Here is a 21,474-nt window from a genome sequence, read left to right as displayed (position 1 = left end):
CCTCCCACCACTAGGAGGGCCTGGCTCTGGGAATACCATGTCAGGTGCTAAGCCACGTGCAGAAAAGGAATTGCTGCCTGCAAGAATTGCAGTGGCTCAGACGGCACCTTGAGAGGTTTCTAGTCCAACCTCCTGCTCACATGGGGATCAACACTGAATTCACATCAAGTTCCTTCACGTGGCTTCCTGGTAAAGCATGACCCATTCAAAAAAACCCTCTGAGCTCAATCATCCAACCAGTCTTTTACCGACTCGGTGTTCTACCCATCTTATCGTAATGCCTAATTGTATTCAAGAATATTCACAAAGACAGTGTCCAACACCTTGCTAAAATCTGGTTAAATGACATCCAGCACTTTCTGCTCCTCCACAAGTGCAGGTCTTTTATCACAGAAGGCAGTCAGGTGGGTCAGGAATGATTCATCTTCAGTAAATCCATGCTGACTGTTCCCAGGCACCTTCTTCATGTGCCCAGAAAGGTGATCGGAGAGGACTGGCTCCATGACACACTCCTCACCAACATGAGGCTGAACGGCCTGCAGCTCCCTGCTTTGTCCTTGTGGCCTTTTTTGAAGATGGGCACAACATATTCCTTCTTCTGATCTTTGGGACCTCCCCTGATCTCCACAACCTTTCAAAGATGACAGAGAGCAGCCTTGCTGTCACAGCAGACAGCTCTCTGCATATCCATGGATGCCAGCCGTCCAATCCCATAGGCTTCTATGGGTTGAGTTCTAGAGACTTAGGCACTGTGAGTTAGTTTTCTCCTCAGAAGTCCAGGCACAACAGCTGAGGAGACCTTGTGGGTGAAGATGGAAGCCAGGAAGGACTTGGCTTCCCCAGATCTATCTACATCTGCTTTTACTAGGATCCCTGCCCCATTCAGCAGTGAGCCCACATTTCCTTCTTTATTCTTTTACTGTCACTGAAGCAGTAGCAGCTCTTCTTCCTGTCCGTCATGTCCCCTGCAAGTATCTCTGTCCCAGAGGACCTTTGGCTTCCTTAACACCATCCCCACTTTGCTGGACAATATACCTAAATTCCTCCTTTGCAGCCTCGCCCTTCTTCCCCTTTCTGTATGCTGCCTGATTGCCCTGGAGCTCACATGGGAGTTCCCTGTTTAGCCAAGCTGGGCTCCAGAGATGTCTGCTAATCTTACAAACTGTTTGTTATGGAGGATTCTTGTGCTTGACGGGTGCTGTCCTTAATGACCTGCGGGCTTTCCTGAACTCCTCTGCCCTTCAGAGCTGCCTTACTTGGTCCATCCCATGGAAGACATCCATACATGCAAGCTACCCCTTCACACATAGGGCATGCTCCTCCTCATCTTGCCTGGTGGTCTCTCCTGAAGAACTTGCACCCTGCCAGTGAAAGACTCGAGTCATGCAAGTGATCCTACTACACCTCAGTTACTCCAATCATGTGGCACTCCTGTGACAGCTTGTGCATCTCCATTTGCTCCTGCCTGCATCCCAGGCTGCATAAGTTTGCATATATTTTGGCTTCAGTACCTCAGCTGTGGCATCGACCAAAGATTTGTCACAGGGAAACGTGTTACCAAGGACCCAGCATATGCTAAGACTTTGATGGCAAGTGGTGACATACTGGCATGGATAGCAGGTGGCAATGTAATGGTGAAAGGAGGTTCCCACTAAGAGAGCAAAGCCTGCAGAACCCAAGGCCAGGGAGAAACAGAGCTGGGCCTTGCAGGAATGGCAGGAGAGGATTTCGTGACCCAAGTTGACTCTGCAGCACTGTTGTGCCTGTGGCAGACTTCTTGAACCAATCTCCAGGCAGGACAAGGTGCCAGTGAAGAAGTCTCTGGGCCTGCGCAGCCTGTGATCTAGCCACCCTGTGGACATTGTTAGCCTAGTCTCTGTTCGTATCGTATTGGGGGGTGAGAAGAGGTTCAGGAGGAGGAGAGCAAGAAGGGTTTCACAGTACAGAGACTAGAGTGGAGACGTTGGTGTGATGTGCCTCTCCCATTTATTAAGCGCACTTGGATGCAGACAGTACAGACTTTGCCTAAAGGCAGTGGTGGGATTCATTTTTTTGTGCACAGGCAGGAAACCTGAGATGCCAGGGGACACTTGCCCAGGAATCACTCCAAAGGGGCATGGCTTACCTGTAAGTCCCATGCTGTATCTACTAGAGACAGGTGGTTGTGCTGGACACCCCAGGCATCTGAAATGGCCCTGCCAGTCTATTTTATGTCATTAAATCAAATGTCTGCAATGAACTACTACAGCTGTTTTTAACATTGGGATCTTCATCTGTCTCAGTTTCATAGTGAGTGGGGCTCTAGTTGTAGTAGGCATCTGGGGTCATTTCAGATGGCCAAGGAAATTTCCCACCTGGCCCCTAGCTGATGCTCTAGGAGGATGTGGGTCTCACGCTTGCTCCATCAGAGTAAGCAGACACTGGCACATGCCTGGGAGCACTTCTGTCTCTTCAACTGTCCCCAGGTGTTTGTGTGTGAGCAACTGACTCCCACCCTCCACCTCCAGTGATTACAATGGGAGCATAGAGAAGGAGCTCCCATGCAGACCTCTATGTTGTGCCCACTTTTATCTTCACCTCCTGTGAGTTTGTGGAGTTCACGGGAGGGATCTGAATCCCACTCCAGCCCAGGGGCTTCTAAATGGGCATGAGATGCCCAGATTGACTGATGTGAATCAACATCTGAACCATGTGTCCATGAGCTCCCCTCTTTTCCCCTCTAGGTATCCTGCCTTGTTAAGAGATGAGAATCGGGGCTTCCAGAGTGGGACATTTCCACCTTTCATAGATATAGTCATCCTCTGATGAAATAAACTGCAATGTTGGAATCAGTCTCTCTCCACTCTTTAGAAAAGGACAATAGCTGGTTCTTTCAGTCTACTTCAGGGAACATTTCCCAGGAGGAGGGAGCACAAGGGACAGAGAAATTCATGCCTTCAGCTGGGCCCCTGCTCCTGAGTGGGGCCGGGCTTCAGGGACAGAGGGAGCTCATGGCAACCTGGCAGCACAGCCCAAAGACATTTGTGTCCAGGAGCAGCTCCTCTGCAAAGAGCGGCAGGGCTCTGGGCTGCTGACATGAGATGAGAAGTGAAAAGCAGTGTGGAGTGGGAGGACAGAGGAGAGCTCCTTGTGGGAGAAATCTTCACAGCCTTGCACACAGTAAGTTTCTGGCTGCAGGGCAATGCTGCTGTGGTTCCTGGAGGGGTCTTCTAAACCCATCCTACCCCATGGCAGTTTTTTAAGGATCATTCTCCCAGCTTCTCCTTAGCAGAGGAAGAGAAGGAGATGCTTCAGAGCAGGGATTCCCAGCCACACTGTCACAGGGACAGGGCATCCTGATACCTTCTCCCAGGGACGCTGCAGAGGTGTGAACCCTGAGTGTGCACACAGGTCTGCACGGACTATACTTCACAGCAGTGTCGCTGTGCCCCAGGGTGCTGTGTGCCCGGGACAGGGACTCTGCTGCCTGCAATGGTCAGCACTCAGGCTGACTGGCAAGATCCCCACACTGCTGCAGGGAAAAGCGCTGGATGGGAGGAGAGATCCCCGTCAGGGCAGGTACTTTCTCCCATTGAGAGACTGCTGTGTGGGTCAGGGCCGGGGAACATATCTGGAAGTGACTTTTCAACAGGAATGCCAAGGCAGGGGATACCTGAAAGAGAAGGAGCTGTCATGAGCCTGTGCTTTCAGTTCTTTTCTGTTTGGGTGGAGTGAAATGGGATCGGATCTGTCAGGTTTAGACAGGGGACAGAGGCTCCAAAACAGTGACACTGAGAGAGGATCAGTTCTGGGAGGGACTCAGCAAATGCCTTCATCCACCCCTCAGCCTAAGGACAGAGCCAGCATCACCTTTCCAGCCTCAGCAAGGTTTCTCTCACCTGCTCCGAAGCACCTGCAGACACGGAGGTGCCCCTAGGCAGAGCCCTTCGCGCAGAAGGCTTTTGCAGGGCAGAGCTGAGCACCCAGCAGGTGGGATGGTGTCTGTGAGCACTGAGAGGGGAGAGACATGGGGACAGATAAACAGCTCCCCACAGGGACGGCCCCAGGCAGCAGAGTCATGGTCAGAGTGTGAGAGGAAACTGTCAACTCCAGTGCCTCCTCTCCTCTCCCAGCCATCACAGCCCTCTGCTCTCAAGGCTGTGGGGTGCAGGGCAGGAGTCGTTTCCTCAGTAGCCGGACATCCAGGAGAGGAGACACTCCTGAGTGCCCCTCTGTCCCTCCCAGTCCCTGCCTCCCTCCGCACAAATATCATGGTATTGCTCCATGTTTCCCACCTGTCCATGCTGCCCTTGTGCTTCCCCTTGGACTCTCTGGGCAGGGTGGATTCTGATTCAGTTCAGACACTGACCCTGCAGGTCCTGCCATGCAGACGTGTCCTTGACAGTGAGGTGCCCAAGTGCCCCTCTAACCTGTGGGTGTCTGTGCAATGCAGTGTGGGGGGCCAGGAAAGAGCCAACTGTCTCATCAGGACTCCCCATCCTTAGGACATTCTGCCATTTCCCTGGGGTGTCTGCCTGGGCTGCAAGCTGCCCTCCACAAGGACACAGCTCTCCCATTGCAGCTGCGTGTTATCTAGGTGCCCCAGGGAGAAGCCACCTAGATCCTGAAGCCACACTGAGACATGCTGCTGGGTGGCTGGGTGTGGGCAGCTGGAAGGAACCTGATGTGTTGCTGTCTAGAAGGGGAGGGCTGAGACCTGCCTCCCATCCCCTCAGAAAGAGTGCTGATGGGCACTTTGCAAGTGCATTCCTCTGCTCTCTGTGGTGTCACTTCTTTTCTGCGTAACATGAGTGCAACTGTCCTCCACCTCTGAGGTGTGAGCACAGGGCAGCTGGGAACAAGGCAGCTGGACAGGCCAGCTCTGCTCCCTCTGCACTAAAGCCAGAGTGAATCCTTTTGCCTCTCTGGAATCACAGCTGCTCACTCTGAGTGCAGCAGCAATGCTGAGGGTTTCTACCTCCAAGAATCCTCCTCAGGTGTGACAGGGTCAGCTAAAGGAAACCAAAGAAGCCTTAAAACTATTCATGAATCCACATTATGTGGAAGTGGGAGTGAAGGTGCTGAAAATGCCTTCAGCATTTTGAGTGGATTAATTCTGACTGGAAGTGGGAATATAACAGTGTAGTCACCCCTGTTCCCATGTCCACAGTGCTGTAGGTCAGGACTGACTCCTTTGGAGCCCATGGGCAGTGGCCCCTGCTCCTCATGGCAAACTCATCCAGCACAAACCATAACTCAAGTGACGGAGCTCAGTGATGGTGCTGCTGAGATGGGGAGAGGTAATGTGTATGTGTTTGGGAGGGTTGCATGAGAAATTTTTGCTCAGAGAAGTCTGCCCTTACTTATCAATGTGTCTTCTTCCTTAGAAAATCCCCTGTGCCCCAAAGGAGCAAATGTCCAACAGCAGCTCCCTCGATGAGTTCCTACTACTGGCATTTGCAGAAACACGGGAGCTGCAGCTCTTGCACTTCTCGCTCTTCCTGGGCATCTACCTGGCTGCCCTCCTGGGCAACGGCCTCATCATCACAGCCATAGCCTGCGACCACTGCCTCCACACCCCCATGTACTTCTTCCTCCTCAACCTCTCCCTCCTCGACCTTGGCACCATCTCCGTCATTGTCCCCAAATCCATGTCCAATTCTCTGTGGGATACCAGGGCCATTTCCTACGCAGGATGTGCTGCACAGCTCTTTTTCTTTGTCTTTTTCTTTTTGGCTGAGTATTCTCTTCTCACTGTCATGGCCTACGACCGCTTTATTGCCATCTGCAGACCTCTGCACTACGGGACCCTCATGGGCAGCAGAGCTTGTATCAAAATGGCAGCAGCTGCCTGGGCCAGTGGTTTTCTCAATGCTGTGCTGCACACTGCTCACACATTTTCACTACCACTCTGCCAAGGCAATGCTGTGGACCAGTTCTTCTGTGAAGTTCCTGAAATCCTCAAGCTCTCCTGCTCAGAATCCTACCTCAAGGTGGTTTGGGCACTTGTGATTGGTGTTTGTTTATTTTTTGGGTGTTTCATTTTCATTGTGCTGTCCTACGTGCAGATCTTCACTGCTGTGCTGAGGATCCCCTCTGATCAGGGACGACACAAAGCCTTTTCCATGTGCCTGCCTCACCTGGCTGTGGTCTCCCTGCTTGTCAGCACTGTAATCTTTGCCTGCCTGAAGCCCCCGTCGCTCTCTTTGCCAGCTCTGGATCTGGTGCTGGCTGTTCTGTACGCAGTGGTGCCTCCAGCAATGAACCCTCTCATCTACAGCATGAGGAACAAGGATCTCAAAGATGCACTGAGGAAACTGGTTCAGTAGGTACAATGTCAGCACCAATAACTGTCCCATGCGCATCTGCTCCTCATTCCCAGGGTATTTGGCAACATAGCTAGGTGTTGCTCATGTCTCTCTTTCTTACTTACTTTTCTCTGTTATGTTCTCCTAAAAGAAATAAACATATTTTGCTTTGTGCCACTTGTCCTCAGGAATCTCTCATTTGAATCTGATCGAGAGACCGTATTGAAGCAGGAAGCCAGGCTTCCACCTTCATCAGCAGAGATGGGAGAACCTCCAAGCCCGCTAGTCTGAGCTTCCTCGATGCCTTCAGTGCAATGAGGAGAGTTTCCCTTTGCAGTGTCTCTTTTGGTGCTGATACCAAGGGTGCTCAGGGGCACAGAGTCAGGCTCCGACGAGTACAGGTGTGGGCAGACCATGGGTCCCATGTCCCTTAGGAGAGCTCAGCTCCTGTGGCCATAGTCAGGGTATGATCTTACACCCCTCTCCTGTGAGGGTGGCAGCTGGCTGTCACCATGGACTGGTCCCTTCCCTCTACAGAGTTCCAACACTCCAAGCAGAGCAACAGTGGAAAGGAGGAGAGTTTGGATGAAGTCTGTTGGCCTAGTGATCCCTTACAGATCAATGATTCATCTGTTGGGGACCAGTGACAGTGGAGCTGGTGAATGATCTCTGAATTTCCTGCCTGAGGCTGTCCCACAGGTGATAGTGCTGATGAGAGATGCCCATCCTTCTGGAGGGGAATCTGAGACCCCAGGAAAGCTCAGGGGATCTCCAGGGAGAGCATGTGCCTGGTGTGGGCAGTGAGTGGAGCCTCACAAAGTGAGAGATGGTCCACGGTGGAGTGACCAGAAGGTGAAGCACTAAACCCATGTATGCATGGGGAAATGAGGGCTCTGCAATCCCTAGAGAAGCAGTGGGGACCCAGGAGGTGCAGGGAAGAGTGATTGGAGAGTGATTCCTGCACCCTCAGTGAAACACCACAGGCTGGAGCTAGTGCACACCTAGACACATCTCCTGCCATTGCAAATGCCCTGGGGTCACTCTGAGCCCTGCCCATGAGCACAGACATGCACCAGCAGTATCAGTGGTGTTTTGCCGTGTCTAGCTGGATCTGCTTCCTGCTGTGACCAGCATGGCCAGGGCCAAGTCAGGAGTCACCCCATGGCCTCATGACCCCCCAGCTGCTCACTCTGCGGAGCAGCACTGCCAGTGGAGGGCACTGTGGGGAGCACAGGTCAGGGCTGCAGGAACAGCCAGGCCAGCACAGACACACTCCGCTGGGGAAAGGCTCTCTGGGGAGCAGGGATGTCCCAGGAGAGAAGCAGGGCAGCATTCAGAGATAGGAAATGAGAAGGAGAAGCAGGTTTCCCTGTCCACCAGCTCAGGGCAGGCAGCTCTGTCCCCAGAGCAGCAGGAGCTGCCAGAGGGACTGCAGGGCCAGGGCTCTTGTGCTGTGCTGGGCAGCAGGGTGGGCATGGAGGGGTTGCAGGCAGACAGGGAGGGGGATGTGCTGGGCACAAGAGCAGGGGAGACAGAGAGTGACCGGCCTCATTGTGGGGCCTCATCCCCCTTGCTGGGGAGCTGCTGCCCTTGTCCTCGGGCCTGGCCTGAGTCACACTATGGACATGGCTGTGCCTGGCCCTGCACCTCTCAGGTCCTAACCTGACCCTGTCCCCATCCTGCTGACCTGACTCCCCGTCTCTACCTTGGACCTGTATCCTCACTACAGTCAAGAAAGCCTTGGCAAGGGAAGCTGAGACCTGAGCAGATCCCAGAGAAGGCTGTAGGTACAAAAGGTGACCTGATATCCATAGCAGCAGCTCTTGCCTAACAGCCAATTTAAAGGTGTAAGGGGAGCGTTGGATTTGGACCCCTATCCAGGGAACAGGGCACAGAAAGTCTTAGCTGGGTGAAAAAGCAAGCCGGACACTTGAGCCTGATTTTATGATGCATAGTTATGACAACAGTTTTTTCTGTATCACAGTTCAACTGTTTATGAACCATTTGTGACTGGGTTCCTGCTACAAAGAGTATGTTGTTGGGAGCAGCAAGAGCGGGACTGCTCTGTATGGGAAGGGGAGCCACGAGATGAGAGTGATGGCAAGGCAGGCAGGGCAGGGACCCACAAACGAGAGGTGCTGTCCCGCAGTGCCTGGACAAGAGGAGCAGAGCAGGTTTGGGGATGGTAACTGGGGTCAGGCACCGTCCAGCGATAGCCAGACAAGACCGGAGGGCTCCAAGCAGCCCGGCTTTGTGCAGGAGGTTGGACTGGAGACCTCCAGAGGTCCCTTCCCACCGAACATCCTCTGTGACTCCCTGAATTTAAAGACCCTGCGCACAGGGACAGGCTCTGCCTTTCCCATGGGCTGCACTCCTGGCAGGTGAGGGGCAGAGCCCTTGGCCAGCCCCACGCTCCCTTGTCCTCCTCTGCCTTTGAGCGGGACAGGGCCTGCGTCCAGGATAGAGCCCCGTCATGGCCCCACTGCAGGCTGCTCCCTGCAAGGGCTGAAACCCTGATGTTCCCAGCACAGAGCTGACGTTGAAGCAGCATCCGGAGCCCGGCCAGCCTCAGCAGCCTCGGGCCTCCTTGGTCCAGTCATGTGGCCCTGAGCAGGGCTGCTCACCCTGCCCCACTGCCCCCCCCATGCTCCCCGACCCCCCCCGTGCCTTTCTTACCCCAGCCTTTGCAGTTGCATGTGCCTGGGTCTTCCCTCTTGCCTTCACCACAGTCATGGCTGCATTGAAGACCATGAAAATCACTGTGCTCCTACCCTCGAGCTGACATCCACCCAGAACCTGGAGCCTGGCTGGCCACACAGGCATTGCCCGTCCAGTGCCCTGGCTGTGCAGCTGAAGGCAGGGGTCTTCACCCCAATTTCCCAGCTCCTCCCCCGCTCCAGGCGCCACTGCTGCTGTCAAACCCTCTTGCTACCAGATTGCCCTGGGGCCTGAGGCAGCTCCAGCTCCCTCGAGGGCTGTGCTGGAGCCTTTCAGGAGCGGGCTGAGGTGGGGCTGGCACTGCCAGGGTGGGTGGGGAGAGGGCAGCTTCCGTTTGCCATGCTGGGTCTGGGTATGAGGCTGGGTCTGGGCGCAGCTTTTCCCTGGGGAGCTCCCTGAGGAGCAGCTCTGGGGGATCCTCCACCTCTGCCCTGGCAGCAGCACCAGTGCTCAGGGTGCTGGGGGGGAAGTGCACAAGGGTGGAAGGGGGACGGGCTGCACAGGGGGAGCACCAAGACCTTGTCTGTGCACGCAGGGATGGAGTGAGAAAAGGCAGAGCTCAGTTGGAGCTGGCACCAGAGACCTTGGACATGGAAAGGGCTGGGGCATTAAGTGTCGTCTTTGCCTCAGCTTTCCAGGGAAAGCTCTGCCTGAGGCCTCCCAGTTACGGGGGTGTTAGCAGACAGCCGTGCTGTGGGATGTGCTGGGGTGTGGTGCAGAAGAGAGGCCGTGCAAGGCTGGCCTTTTCTCCTGTGTCTGGATACGGAGACCTGCAGGAGGACGGAGCTGGCCATGGAGCACCCCACAGCTGTTGTGAGCAGCCAGTGCTGGAAAGGGGTGATGTGAGGGGATGGTCTGGGACGATGGCGCTGAGGCAGCTTCCCCAGTGTGTCCATGCAACACAGGGAACAACCTGGGCTCTTCTCTCCTGCACCCTCCATGTCCTGGTGCCTTTCCCAGGAGACCTGCCTTTGACATGCAAGCACATGGCCGTGTGCTCCCACACTGCCGTTCACACACAGTAGCTGCCTGCTGAAATTTTTCCTCTCCTGGGCCCTTTCCAGCCCACCCCAGCCCCTCCCTGACTCTCCTCACCTCCCCTGCCCTCTCCCCAGACCACCCAGCAGAGCAGTCCAGGCTGGCAGTGGCCCCACAGCAGTGCCCACTGCAGAGGACTGCAGAGTTCTGGGCACTCACACCACAGCCCCAGACCCTCTGAAGGACACAGCAGGTCCTGGTGGGCAGAGAGGGGTGTCAGCCTCCCCATCAGCCCCCGGGGGGCTGGGGGCCAGCAATGGCACAAGGAAATGGCGGCCACTCACTCCATGTCTCCACTGCTCTCATCACCAGGAGATCCTTAACCCTGGCTGCCTGCAGCCCCTCTGGGCAGCCCCTCTGCCCAGCACAGCGCAAGAATCCCGGCCCCGGGGCTCCTCAGGCAGCTCCAGTGACAGAGCAGCCTGGCCCGAGCTGACACACACAGCAACAGGTTTTCATTTATTCCTCCCCACAAGCACACAGTTGCTCCTCTGCTCTTCTCTGGAGACATCCCTGCTCCCCAGAGGACCTTTCCTCAGGTCAGTGTGTCCATGCTGGCCTCGATGGCCATTCCTGCACCCCTCCCTGTGCTCTCCACAGGGTCCCGGGCTGGCAGTGCTGCTCTGCAGGGCGAGCGGGCTGTGGGGCCTCACTGGCTGTGCTGATCAGGGCAGGCCCAGCTGGACCAGCATCACTGCACCTGACAACGCCCTCCCCAGGGTCTGTGGCCACGGAGGATGCTTGGAGCAATCACAGGGCATTTCCAGTGCCTCAGGGGTGTCATAGGCCCAGATCACTGCCTCTCCTCAGATTGCAGAGCCCTGATTTGGTGCATTCCTTGGTTTAGCCCTTTGCTTTGGATGACTCCACTTGGTTTGGGGAGTCTCCACTCAGTGCCCATCCCAGGAATGTGCTGTCCCTGGAGATCCCCTGTGAAATTCTGGTGGCTCCATACTCCCTTCCAGAAGGATGGGCATCCATCACCAGACCTCTAATGGGTGGGACAGTCCCTGGCAGAGACCTCTGACCACTCACCCTCCCCAGGGCCATTAGACACCCACAAGTGACAGCTGGATCCAGCCCTCATTCCCTCACACATCACCCAAAACAGCTGATGCCCCTTAGCCCGTGGAAAACAGAGGCACGGCAACAGGGCCTTTTGGGGGGCAATTCCCTGAGCACATTCTTGGCTCCAGCTTGGGAAGAAGAGCCCAGCCTTCAGGCACAGTGCTAAGGAGATCCCCTTTTATTACAGTGGTGCTACTTGGGAGGCCAGCTCTGACACAGTGATCAGCAGCTTGACAGAAGGCCCCTGGGTCAGACAGACGGGCTTTGCGCCTCTAGAGAAGTGGGATGAATTCAAACATTTGTGTACAAACATGGCTATCACAGGGAGAATGCCCAAAGTACAAGAGTTACTGGAGATAAACTGAGATAACCTGGGAGCTGCTTGTGAGGAGAGATGGTCAGCTCATTGCTGCTGAACTAGTACCAGCTGAAACAGTTTGCTCACTGCCTCCTGGAGCTCCTTGTTCCTCATGCTGTAGATGAGGGGGTTCACTTTGGAGGCACCACTGTGTACAGAACAGCCACCACCAGATCCAGAGCTGGGGAGGAAATGGATGGAGGCTTTAGGTAGGCAAAGATGACAGTGCTGACAAACAGGGAGACCATGGCCAGGTGAGGCAGGCACATGGAAAAGGCTTTGTGCCGGCCCTGCTCAGAGGGGATCCTCAGCACAGCTGTGAAGATCTGCACATAGGACAGCGCTGTCACGCTATGAAGGTCCGATAGTAACGAATGACACAGTAACGTAATAAAAAACATGTTTATTTTCTCACGCAAGCTCTTGGATTAGTAACATCCATTAAAATAATGCGATTACTAATTTAGAAAGGATAACCCCAAACCGTCGATTACTGCACTAGTAATTGGAAGCACTGCTTATCCTGACTTGAAAGCTAGCTTGTTCACTCTCCTAGTGAGAGGACTCTCAACCTCGAGGAGTTATCTTAACCCAGCATCCCAGGAAAAGGGGGTGTGGGGGGGGATACTCATGGTCCAGCCAGAGAGTATGGTCAGGTCACGTTCCCATCCCTGCTCAAACTCTCACAGCTGCCAAGTCTCTCTTTATACAGCTGGGACTCTGGGCAAACACTGCTTTTGCTGACCTCTGCGCGTTTCACAATCACAGGTCTGTTTGTCTGCTTGGGAGGACCCTGCTAGCGAGGCAAGACCGCAACACCGCCGTATAGCTTCCTCCCTCCCTGGGGGTCCGTGCAGTTTCGATCCCACAGCCTTATCAGGTGGCAGACTTCTTTAACCCTGTTAACTCTTCTATTCCACAGCCTTGCACATATCAGTTGGCAAACTTCTTCAGTCCTGTTAACTCTTTACTCGCTCATCAGATGGTATTTATAAATGATGGCCTCACTGAGGTCCTCCTCAGGTGCAGATAATCCCCTCAACTCCAGAACCCACTGCTCTGGATCCTCAAAATCTCTTGCAGCCTCCCCCACCTGCTACCTTCCCCTGGGAGATGTGCACCAAATACCAGAGCCTGGCACAGGCACACATGGTTGTGGGAGAGGAAAACTGCTGCCATTCAGCTACTGGGTGTGAACTGCAGTGTGGGAGCACAGAGCCGTGTGCTGGCAGGGCAAATGCAGGTCTCCTGGGAAAGGCACCAGGACATGCAGGGTGCAGAAGAGAAGAGCCCAGGTTGTTCCCTGTGTTGCATGGACACACTGGGGAAGCTGCCCCATGGCCATTGTCCCAGACCAGCTCCTCACCTCACCCCTTTCCAGCACTGGCTGCTCACCCCAGCTGTGGGGTGCTCCATGGCCAGCTCCATCCTCCTCCAGGTCTCTGTATCCGGACACAGGAGAAAAGGCCAGCCTTGCACGGCCTCTCTTCTGCACCACACCCCAGCACATCCCACAGCACAGCTGTCTGCTCACACCCCCGTAACTGGGAGGCCTCAGGCAGAGCTTCCCCTGGAAAGCTGAGGCAAAGAAGACATTTAATGCCCCAGCCCTTTTCATGTCCAAGGTCTCTGGTGCCAGCTCCAGCTGAGCTCTGCCTTTCCTCACTCCATCCCTGCGTGCACAGACAAGGTCTTGGTGCTCCCCCTGTGCAGTCCGTCCCCCTTCCACCCTTGTGCACTTCCCCCCCAGCACCCTGAACACTGGTGCTGCTGCCAGGGCAGAGGTGGAGGATCACATGGAGCAGCTTCTCTGGGAGCTCCCCAGGGAAAAGCTGTGCCCAGACCCAGTCTCAGCCCCAGCCACAACATGGCAGAGGGGAGCTGCCCTCTCCCCACCCACCCTGGTGGTGCCAGCCCCACCTCAGCCCCCTCCTGAAAGGCTCCAGCGTAGCTCTCAAGGGAGCTGGAGCTGCCTCTCCTAACTGTGCATCATAAAATCTGACCCAAGTGGCTGCCCTCACTTTTTTGTCCAGCTAAGACTCTGCGTGCAGCATTAGCTGAGCAGGGGTCCAGATCTGAAGCTCTCCTTACACCTTTACATTGGCTGTCAGGCAAGCGTTGCTGTGGATATATGGTCATCTTTTGCACCTAAAACCTTCTCTGGGTGCTGCTCAGGTCCCAGCATCCCTTTCGAAGGCTTTCTTGACTGTAGTGTGGAGGCAGGTTTGAGGTAGAGATGGGGAGTCAGGTCAGCAGGATGGGGAGAGGAACAGGTCCGGACGTGAGAGGTGCAGGGCCTGGCACAGGCATGTCCACAGCATAGCTCAGGCAAGGCTTCAGCCTGTGATTCTTCCCTGAGGGTGCAGGAATCACTCTCCAGTGACCCTTCCCTGCACCTCCTGGCTCCCCACTGCCTCTCTGGGGATTGCAGAGTATTCATTTCCCCATCCGTACCTGGATTTAGTGTTCTACCTTCTGGTCACTCCACTGTGGACTCTCCCTAACTTTGTGAGGCTCCACTCACTGCCCACACCAGGCACATGCTGTCCCTGGAGATCCCCTGAATTCTCCTGGGGGTTCAGATTCCCCTCCAGAAGGATGGGCATCTCTCATCAGCATTGTCACCTGTAGGACAGCTTTGGGCAGGAAATTCAGAAACTGTTCACCAGCTCCACTGGCACTGGTCACCAACAGATGAACCCTGCATCCAGCCCTCAGTCCCTAACACATCACATGTACACTCTGAGCTTGTCCCCTGCATCCCATGGAGGTCACAAGCAGAGCAGCAGGCCCTTCTATGGTGCAATGTCTTTGGGCGTATTTTTGACTGCAGCTTCTCAAGAAAGGCCAGACTTCAGGCATGTAATGGAGGGGATCCCCTTTTATTATAGCAATGTTCTTGTGCAGGCCAGGTCTCGCCTAAATGCACCCAATGCCTGGTCCTGCCTGAGCTCACAGGAATGCACAGGGAAGCACAAATCTGCCACCAGCACGTTACAAGAGCACTGAGGCCATACACACGCATCAGAGCAAGGCAGGACAGTGTGGAAGTGAGGAAAAAAGCCCTGAGAAGAGAAAGTCCTGCTGCTGTTGGTGGACGAGTCTCCAGGAAAGTTGCAGCCCCCAAGCGAAGGCTGCAGTGAGGAAATGTCTGCTGTGGTAGTGGGGGAATGGTCCTGAGGAACAGAGGATCTGTCCCCACAGACTTCGTCCAGAATCTTCTCCTTTCCACTCTTGCTCTGCTTGGAGTGTTGGAACACTGTGGAGGGAAGGGACCAGGCCATGGTGACAGCCGGCTGCCACCCTCACAGGAGAGGGGTGTGACATCATACCCTGGCAGTGGCCACAAGAGCTGAGGTCTCTTAAGGGACAGGGGAACCATGGTCTGGCCACAGCTGTACTCATTGGAGCCTGACTCTGGACCCCTGAGCTCCCTTGGTGTCAGCACCAAAAGAGACACTGCAAAGGGAAACTCTCCACATTGCACTGAAGGCATCCAGGGAGCTCAGACTAGTGGGCTCGGAGGTTCTCCCATCTCTGCTGATGAAGGCAGAAGCCTGGCTTCCTGCTTCAACACGGTCTCTCGATCAGATTCAAATGAGAGATTCCTGAGGACAAGTGTCACAAAGCAAGGTATTTATTTCTTTTAGGAGAATGTAACAGAGAAAAGTAAGAAAGAAAGAAAGACATGAGCAACACATAGGTATGTTGCCAAATACCCTGGGAATGAGGAGCAGATGCACATTGGTGCTGACATTGTACCTACTGAACCAGTTTCCTCAGTGCGTCTTTGAGCTCCTTGTTCCTCATGCTGTAAATGAGGGGGTTCATTGCTGGAGGCACCACTGAGTACAGAACAGCCACCACCAGGTCCAGAGCTGGCGAGCAGAGAGAGGGGGGATTCAGGCAGGCAAATATTAAAGTGCTGACAAACAGGGAGACCACGGCCAGGTGAGGCAGGCACCTGGAAAAGGCTTTGTGCCAGCCCTGCCCAGAGGGGATCCTCAGCACAGCAGTGAAGATCTGCACATAGGACAGCACAATGAAAACAAAACACCCAAAGCCTAAACAAACACCAATTAAAAGTGCCCAAACCATCCTGAGGTAGGAGTCTGAGCTGGCGAGCTTGAGGATTTCAGGAACTTCACAGAAGAACTGGTCCACTGTGTTACCTCTGCAGAGTGGTAGTGAAAATGTGTTCCCAGTGTGCAGCACAGCATTGAGAAAACCACTGGCCCAAGCAGCTGCTGCCATTTTGACACAAGCTCTGCTGCCCATGAGGGTCCCGTATAGCAGGGGTTTGCAGATGGCGACAAAGCGTTCATAGGCCATGACTGCGAGAAGAGAATACTCAGCCAAAAGGAAAAAGACAAAGAAAAAGAGCTGCGCAGCACATCCTGCGTAGGAAATGGTCCTGGTATCCCACAGAGAATTGGACATGGATTTGGGGACAATGACGGAGATGGTGCCAAGGTCGAGGAGGGAGAGGTTGAGGAGGAAGAAGTACATGGGGGTGTGGAGGCGGTGGTCACAGGCTACGGCTGTGATGATGAGGCCGTTGCCCAGGAGGGCAGCCAGGTAGATGCCCAGGAAGAGCGAGAAGTGCAAGAGCTGCAGCTCCCGTGTGTCCGCTAATGCCAGGAGGAACTCGTTGATGGAGCTGCTGTTGGACATTTGCTCCTTTGCGGCACAGGGGGACTGTCTGATGAAAAAAAGACATTGAGAAGTTAAGACAGACTGAGCAAAAATTTCTCATAAAACCCTCCCAAACACACACACACATTACCTCTCCCCATCTCAGCAGCACCATCATTGAGTTCCGTGGCTTGATCTCTGGTTTGTGCTGGCTGAGTTTGCTGTGAGGAGCAGGGGCCTCTGCCCATGGGCTCCAGAGGAGTCATCCCTGACCTACAGCACTGTGGACATGGGAACAGGGGTGACTACGCTGTTATATCCCCAGTTCCAGTCAGATTTCATCCACTCATAATGTTGAAGGCATTTTCAGCACCTTCACTCCCACTTCCACATAATGTGGGGTCATTAATAGTTTTAAGGCTTTTTTGGTTTTCTTTAGCTGACCCTGTCACACGGGAGGAGGATTCTTGGAGGTAGAAATCCTCAGCATTGCTGCTGCACTCAGAGTGAGCAGCTGTGATTCTGGAGAGGCAAAAGGATTCACTCTGTCTTGAGTGCAGAGGGAGCAGAGCTGGCCTGTCCAGCTGCCTTGCTCCCAGCTGCCCTGTGCTCACACCTCGGAGGTGGAGGACAGTTGCACTCATGTTACCCGAAAAAGAAATGATACTGCAGAGAGAAGAGGAATCCTCTTCCAAAGTGCCCATCAGCACTCTTTTTGAGGGGATGTGAGGCAGGTCTCAGCTGTCTCCTTCTAGCCAGCAACATATCGGGCTCCTTCCAGCTGCCCACATCCAGCCTCCCAGCAGCATGTCTCAGCGTGGCTTCAGGATCTAGGTGGCCTCTCCCTGGGGCACCTAGATAACATGCAGCTGCAATGGGAGAGCTGTGTCCTTGTGGAGGGCAGCTTGCAGCCCAGGCAGACACCCCAGGGAAATGGCAGAATGTCCGAAGGATGGGGTGTCCTGAAGGGAGAGTTGGCTCATTCCCACACCCCCACACTGCGTTGCCCGGAGACCCACAGGTTAGAGGGGCACTTGGGCACCTCACTGTCAAGGACATGTCTGCATGGCAGGACCTGCAGCGTCAGTGTCTGAACTGCATCAGAAACCCCCCTGCCCAGAGAGTCCAAGGGGAAGCACAAGGGCAGCATGGACAGGTGGGAAATGTGCAGCAATACCATGATATTTGTGCGGAGGGAGGCAGGGACTGGGAGGGACAGAGGGGCACTCAGGACTGTCTCCTCTCCTGGATGTCCGGCTACTGAGGAAACGACTCCTGCCCTGCACCCCACAGCCTTGAGAGCAGAGGGCTGTGCTGGCTGGGAGAGGAGAGGAGGCGTAGCAGTTGATGGTTTCCTCTCACACTCTGACCATGACTCTGCTGCCTGGGGCCGTCCCTGTGGGGAGCTGTTTCTCTCTCCCCACGTCTCTCCCCTGCCAGTGCTCACAGACCCCATCCCACCTGCTGGGTGCTCAGCTCTGCCCTGCAGAAACCTCCTGGGCAAAGGGCTCTGCCCAGGGGCACCTGCATGTTTTCAGGTGCTATGAAGCAGGTGAGAGGAACCTTGCTGAGGCTGGAAAGGTGATGCTGGCTCTGTCCTTAGGCTGAGGGGTGGATGAAAGCATTTGTTGAGTCCCTCCCAGAACTGATCCTCTCTCTGTGTCACTGTTTTGGAGCCTCCGTCCCCTGTCTAAAGCTGACAGATCCAATCCCATTTCACTCCACCCAAACAGAAAAGAACTGAAAGCAGAGGCTCATGAAAGCTCCTTCTCTTCCAGGTATCCCCTGCCTTGGCATTCCTGTTGAAAAGTCTCCTCCAGATATGTTCCCCAGTCCTGACCCACACAGCAGCTTCTCAATGGGAGAAAGTACCTGCCCTGACAGGGGTCTCTCCTGTCACCCAGAGCTTCTCCCCGCAGCGCTGTGGGGAGCTCCCCAGGCAGGCTGAGTGCTGACCCTTGCAGGCAGCAGAGTCACTGCCCCAGGCACACAGCACCCCGGGGCACAGGGATACTGCTCTGAAGTACAGCCTTGGGCAGACCTGGGTGGACATCGAGGTTCCACACCCCTGCAGCCCTCCCTGGAAGAAAGGAGCAGGATGCCCTGTCCCTGTGACGGTGTGGCAGGGAATCCCTGCTCTGAAGCATCTCCCCATCCTGGGAGAGCAATCTTTGAAGAAACAGTCATACCCTGGACTGGGTTCAGGAGACGCCTCCAGGAACCACAGTAGCATTGCCCTGCGGTCAGAGACTTACCATGTCAGGGGCTGTGAGGATTTCTGCCACAACGACCTCTCCTCTCTCCTCCCACTCCACACTGCCTTTCACTTCTCTCTGCCTTCTCTCATCTCATGTCAGCAGCAGCAGGCAGTGCCCGGAACCCTGCTGCTCTTTGCAGAGGAGCTGCCTCTGGACACAGCTGTCTTTGGGCAGTGCTGCCCAGTTTCCATGAGCTCCCTCCATCTCAGGAGCCTGGCCCCTCTCAGGAGCAGAGGCCCAGCTGAAGACATGAATTTCTCGGTCCCTTGTGCTCCCCCCTCCTGGGAAATGTTCCCTGAAGTAGACTAAAATAACCAGCTATTGTCCTTTTCTAAAGAGTGCAGAGAGTCTGATTCCAGCATTGCAATTTATTTCCTCAGAAGATGATTATCTATGATAGGTGGAAATGTCCCATTCTGGAAGCCCTGATTCCCATCTCCTAACAAGGCAGGACACCTAGACAGGGACAAGAAGGGAATTCATGGACACATGGTTCAGATATTGATTCAGATGAATCAGTCTGGGCATCTCATGCTGATTCAGAAGGCCCTGGGATGTAGTGGGATACAGATCCCTCTCATGAACCCCACAAACTCACAGGAGGTGGGATTACCCTTCCCAGAATTGAAGTGAGAACAACATAGAGGTCTGCATGTGAGTTCCTTGTCTAAGCTGCCATTGTAATCACTGGAGATGGAGGATGAGAGTCAGCTGTTCACCCACAAACACCTGGGGAGAGTTGAAGAGACAGAGGTGGTCCCAGGCATGTGCCAGTCTCTGCTTGCTCTGATGGAGCCACTATGAGACCCACATCCTTCTGGAGCACCAGTTGGGGGCCAGGTGGACAATTCCCTTGGCCATCTGAAATGACACTAGATGCCTACTACAACTAGAGCCCCACTCACTAGGAAGCTGAGACAGATGAAGATTCCAATGTTACAAACAGCTGTTGTAGTTCAGTGCAGACACTTGATTTCATGACATAGAAATAGGCCTGCAGGGCCATTTCAGACGACTGGCGTGTCCAGCACAACTGCATGTCTCTAGCAGATACAACATGGGACCTAGAGGAAAACCATGCAGCTTTGGAGTGATTGCTGGGCAAGTGCCCCAGGGCATCTTGCCTTTCCTACATGTGCCCAGACAAATGACAAATTGCCTTTAGGGAAAGTCCACCCCATCTACATCCATGTGTGCTGCATAAATGGGAGGCACATCACACCAACGTCTCTGCTCTAGTCCCTGCACTCTCAAACCCTTCTATCTCTCCTGCTCCCGAACCTCTTCTCACCCCACCAGATGATATGAACAGGGACTAGGCTAACAATGTCCACAGCGTGGCTGGATCACAGGCTGCCCAGGCCCAGGGACTTCTTCTGTGTCGCCCTGTCCTTCCTGGAGATTGGTTCAAGAAGTCTGTCACAGGTGAAATGGTGCTGCAGAGTCAGCTCAGGCAGTCAACCCCTCTCCTGGCATTCCTGCACGGCCCAGCTCTGTTTCTCCTGGCCTTGGGCACTGCAGGCTTTGCTCTCTTAGTGGGAACCTCCTTTCACCATTACAGAGGAGCGCAATGCCTAGTGCAGGACAACGATACGGTTGGATAAATCATTCCTGACCCACCTGATTGCCTTCTGTGATAAAAGGCCTGCACTTGTGGAGGAGAAGAGAGTAGTAGATGTCCAGTAGACATTCAGATGGGCAAAAAGATGGCTGGATGATCAAGCTCAGATGGGTTTCATGAATGGGTCATGCTTGACCAGGAAGCCAGGTAAAGCTGCGGTATGCAGGGGTCTACCCCACATCCTGTCCTCTTTGAAAGGCTCCTCAGCAGGGCAGAACAACACGTGCATCAGGACAGGCAGAGTCCTGACCGGCAGAGGAGTGACCCTGAGGAGAAGGCCTGGACATTATGAGGGGAGCCAGTGGTGCATGCTCACCACAAAGGAGGCCAGCTGCATACAAGACTGCATTAGGAAGAGCATGGCCACCCAGGCAAGGGCAGTTCTTATCCCCCTCCACTCAGCACTGCTGTGGCCACGTCTGGAACAGTGTGTGCCAGTGTGGGCTGCCCAGTGCTGGAGGAATGTGGAGCAACTGGAGAGGGTCCAGAGGAGGTCTGCCCAGATGGCATTGGGGGCGTGAAGCACATGGCCCCTATGGAGATGCTGAGGGACCTGGGCTGCTTTAGCCTGCTGAAGTGGAGGCTAAGGCCAATACAGTAGCCGCCTGTGACTGCCTGTGACAGGGTGCTTTCAGAGATGATGGAACTTTTCTTGGTAGTGGGAAGCCACATGAGAAGGGGAAAGAGCCACAAAGTGCATCTTGAGAGGTTCAGACTGGACTTCATGTAACAAGAATGTCACTCAAGGGTAGTGCTGTGGTGCAAGAGGACACCCAGAGGGACTCCGTGATCAGCCCCTTGCCTTTTGTTTCAAGGAGCAGCCAGCAAGGACAGAGGGACATCACTTGAGGTAGGAAGATCCCAGGGTGAGAGCAAGGTGGTGAAGCACGTTGGGTGTCTACAGGCTTCAGGGAAACAGATGCAGGTTTGTGACAACGTAGGACAGCTTGTGTTGGAGATGACAGAGGGCAATGGCAAGGCTGAAAGTCTCACACAGATCTGAGGTCATTGTCCCCTTTGCTATGGCTGGTGTCTCTGGCAATGAGGCCTATGAGAAGATTTCATTTCCTTAGAGCCATGTGGCCTTGCTGCCTCCTCACCTCCACGGAGCCCAGGAGGTGCCATATTGTTGTCCTGCACTTGGCATTGTGCTCCTCCCCACCCTGACACTGCCCCAAGGAAGAGCCCTGAGCAACATGTGAGGACAAGGATCACCCTACCCAGGGGCTGGCTGTCGGTCTTGGCCATTCTGCTTGATAACACACAGCAAGGTTGACTTGGCATCACAGCCACCTGCACATTGCCTTTGCCTACCTGCAATCAGGGCCTCCAACTTTCGGCTCTAATCAGCCCCTGGGGAGCCTTTGGTGATAATGACCCTCAGTGGGACATGTTAATGCTCCAGGAAACTTGGGGATTTGCTTCTGACGTAAACTTCTTGAGAGGTTGCTTCAGTCTCCTCTCAGCATATGAGGTTCATGGGCTCAGCAC

At 54.5% G+C, this 21,474-nt stretch overlaps 1 protein-coding gene across 1 annotated transcript; it reads right to left on the bottom strand.

The window, feature by feature from the left end:
- Positions 1-15,246: 15,246 nt before the first annotated feature.
- Positions 15,247-16,143, bottom strand: LOC136996075 (olfactory receptor 14C36-like; the record flags this gene model as incomplete). The annotated part of the gene is made up of 1 exon (XM_067317070.1): positions 15,247-16,143. A coding segment is annotated over exon 1 (897 nt), but the record flags the coding sequence as incomplete, so codon positions are not given.
- Positions 16,144-21,474: the final 5,331 nt, after the last annotated feature.

This window comes from Apteryx mantelli, unplaced genomic scaffold, assembly GCF_036417845.1.
Source record: "Apteryx mantelli isolate bAptMan1 unplaced genomic scaffold, bAptMan1.hap1 HAP1_SCAFFOLD_20, whole genome shotgun sequence".
Lineage (NCBI taxonomy): Eukaryota > Metazoa > Chordata > Aves > Apterygiformes > Apterygidae > Apteryx > Apteryx mantelli.
Note: the sequence above shows the minus strand (reverse complement) of the source record. Positions and strands in the feature narration are given on the sequence as shown.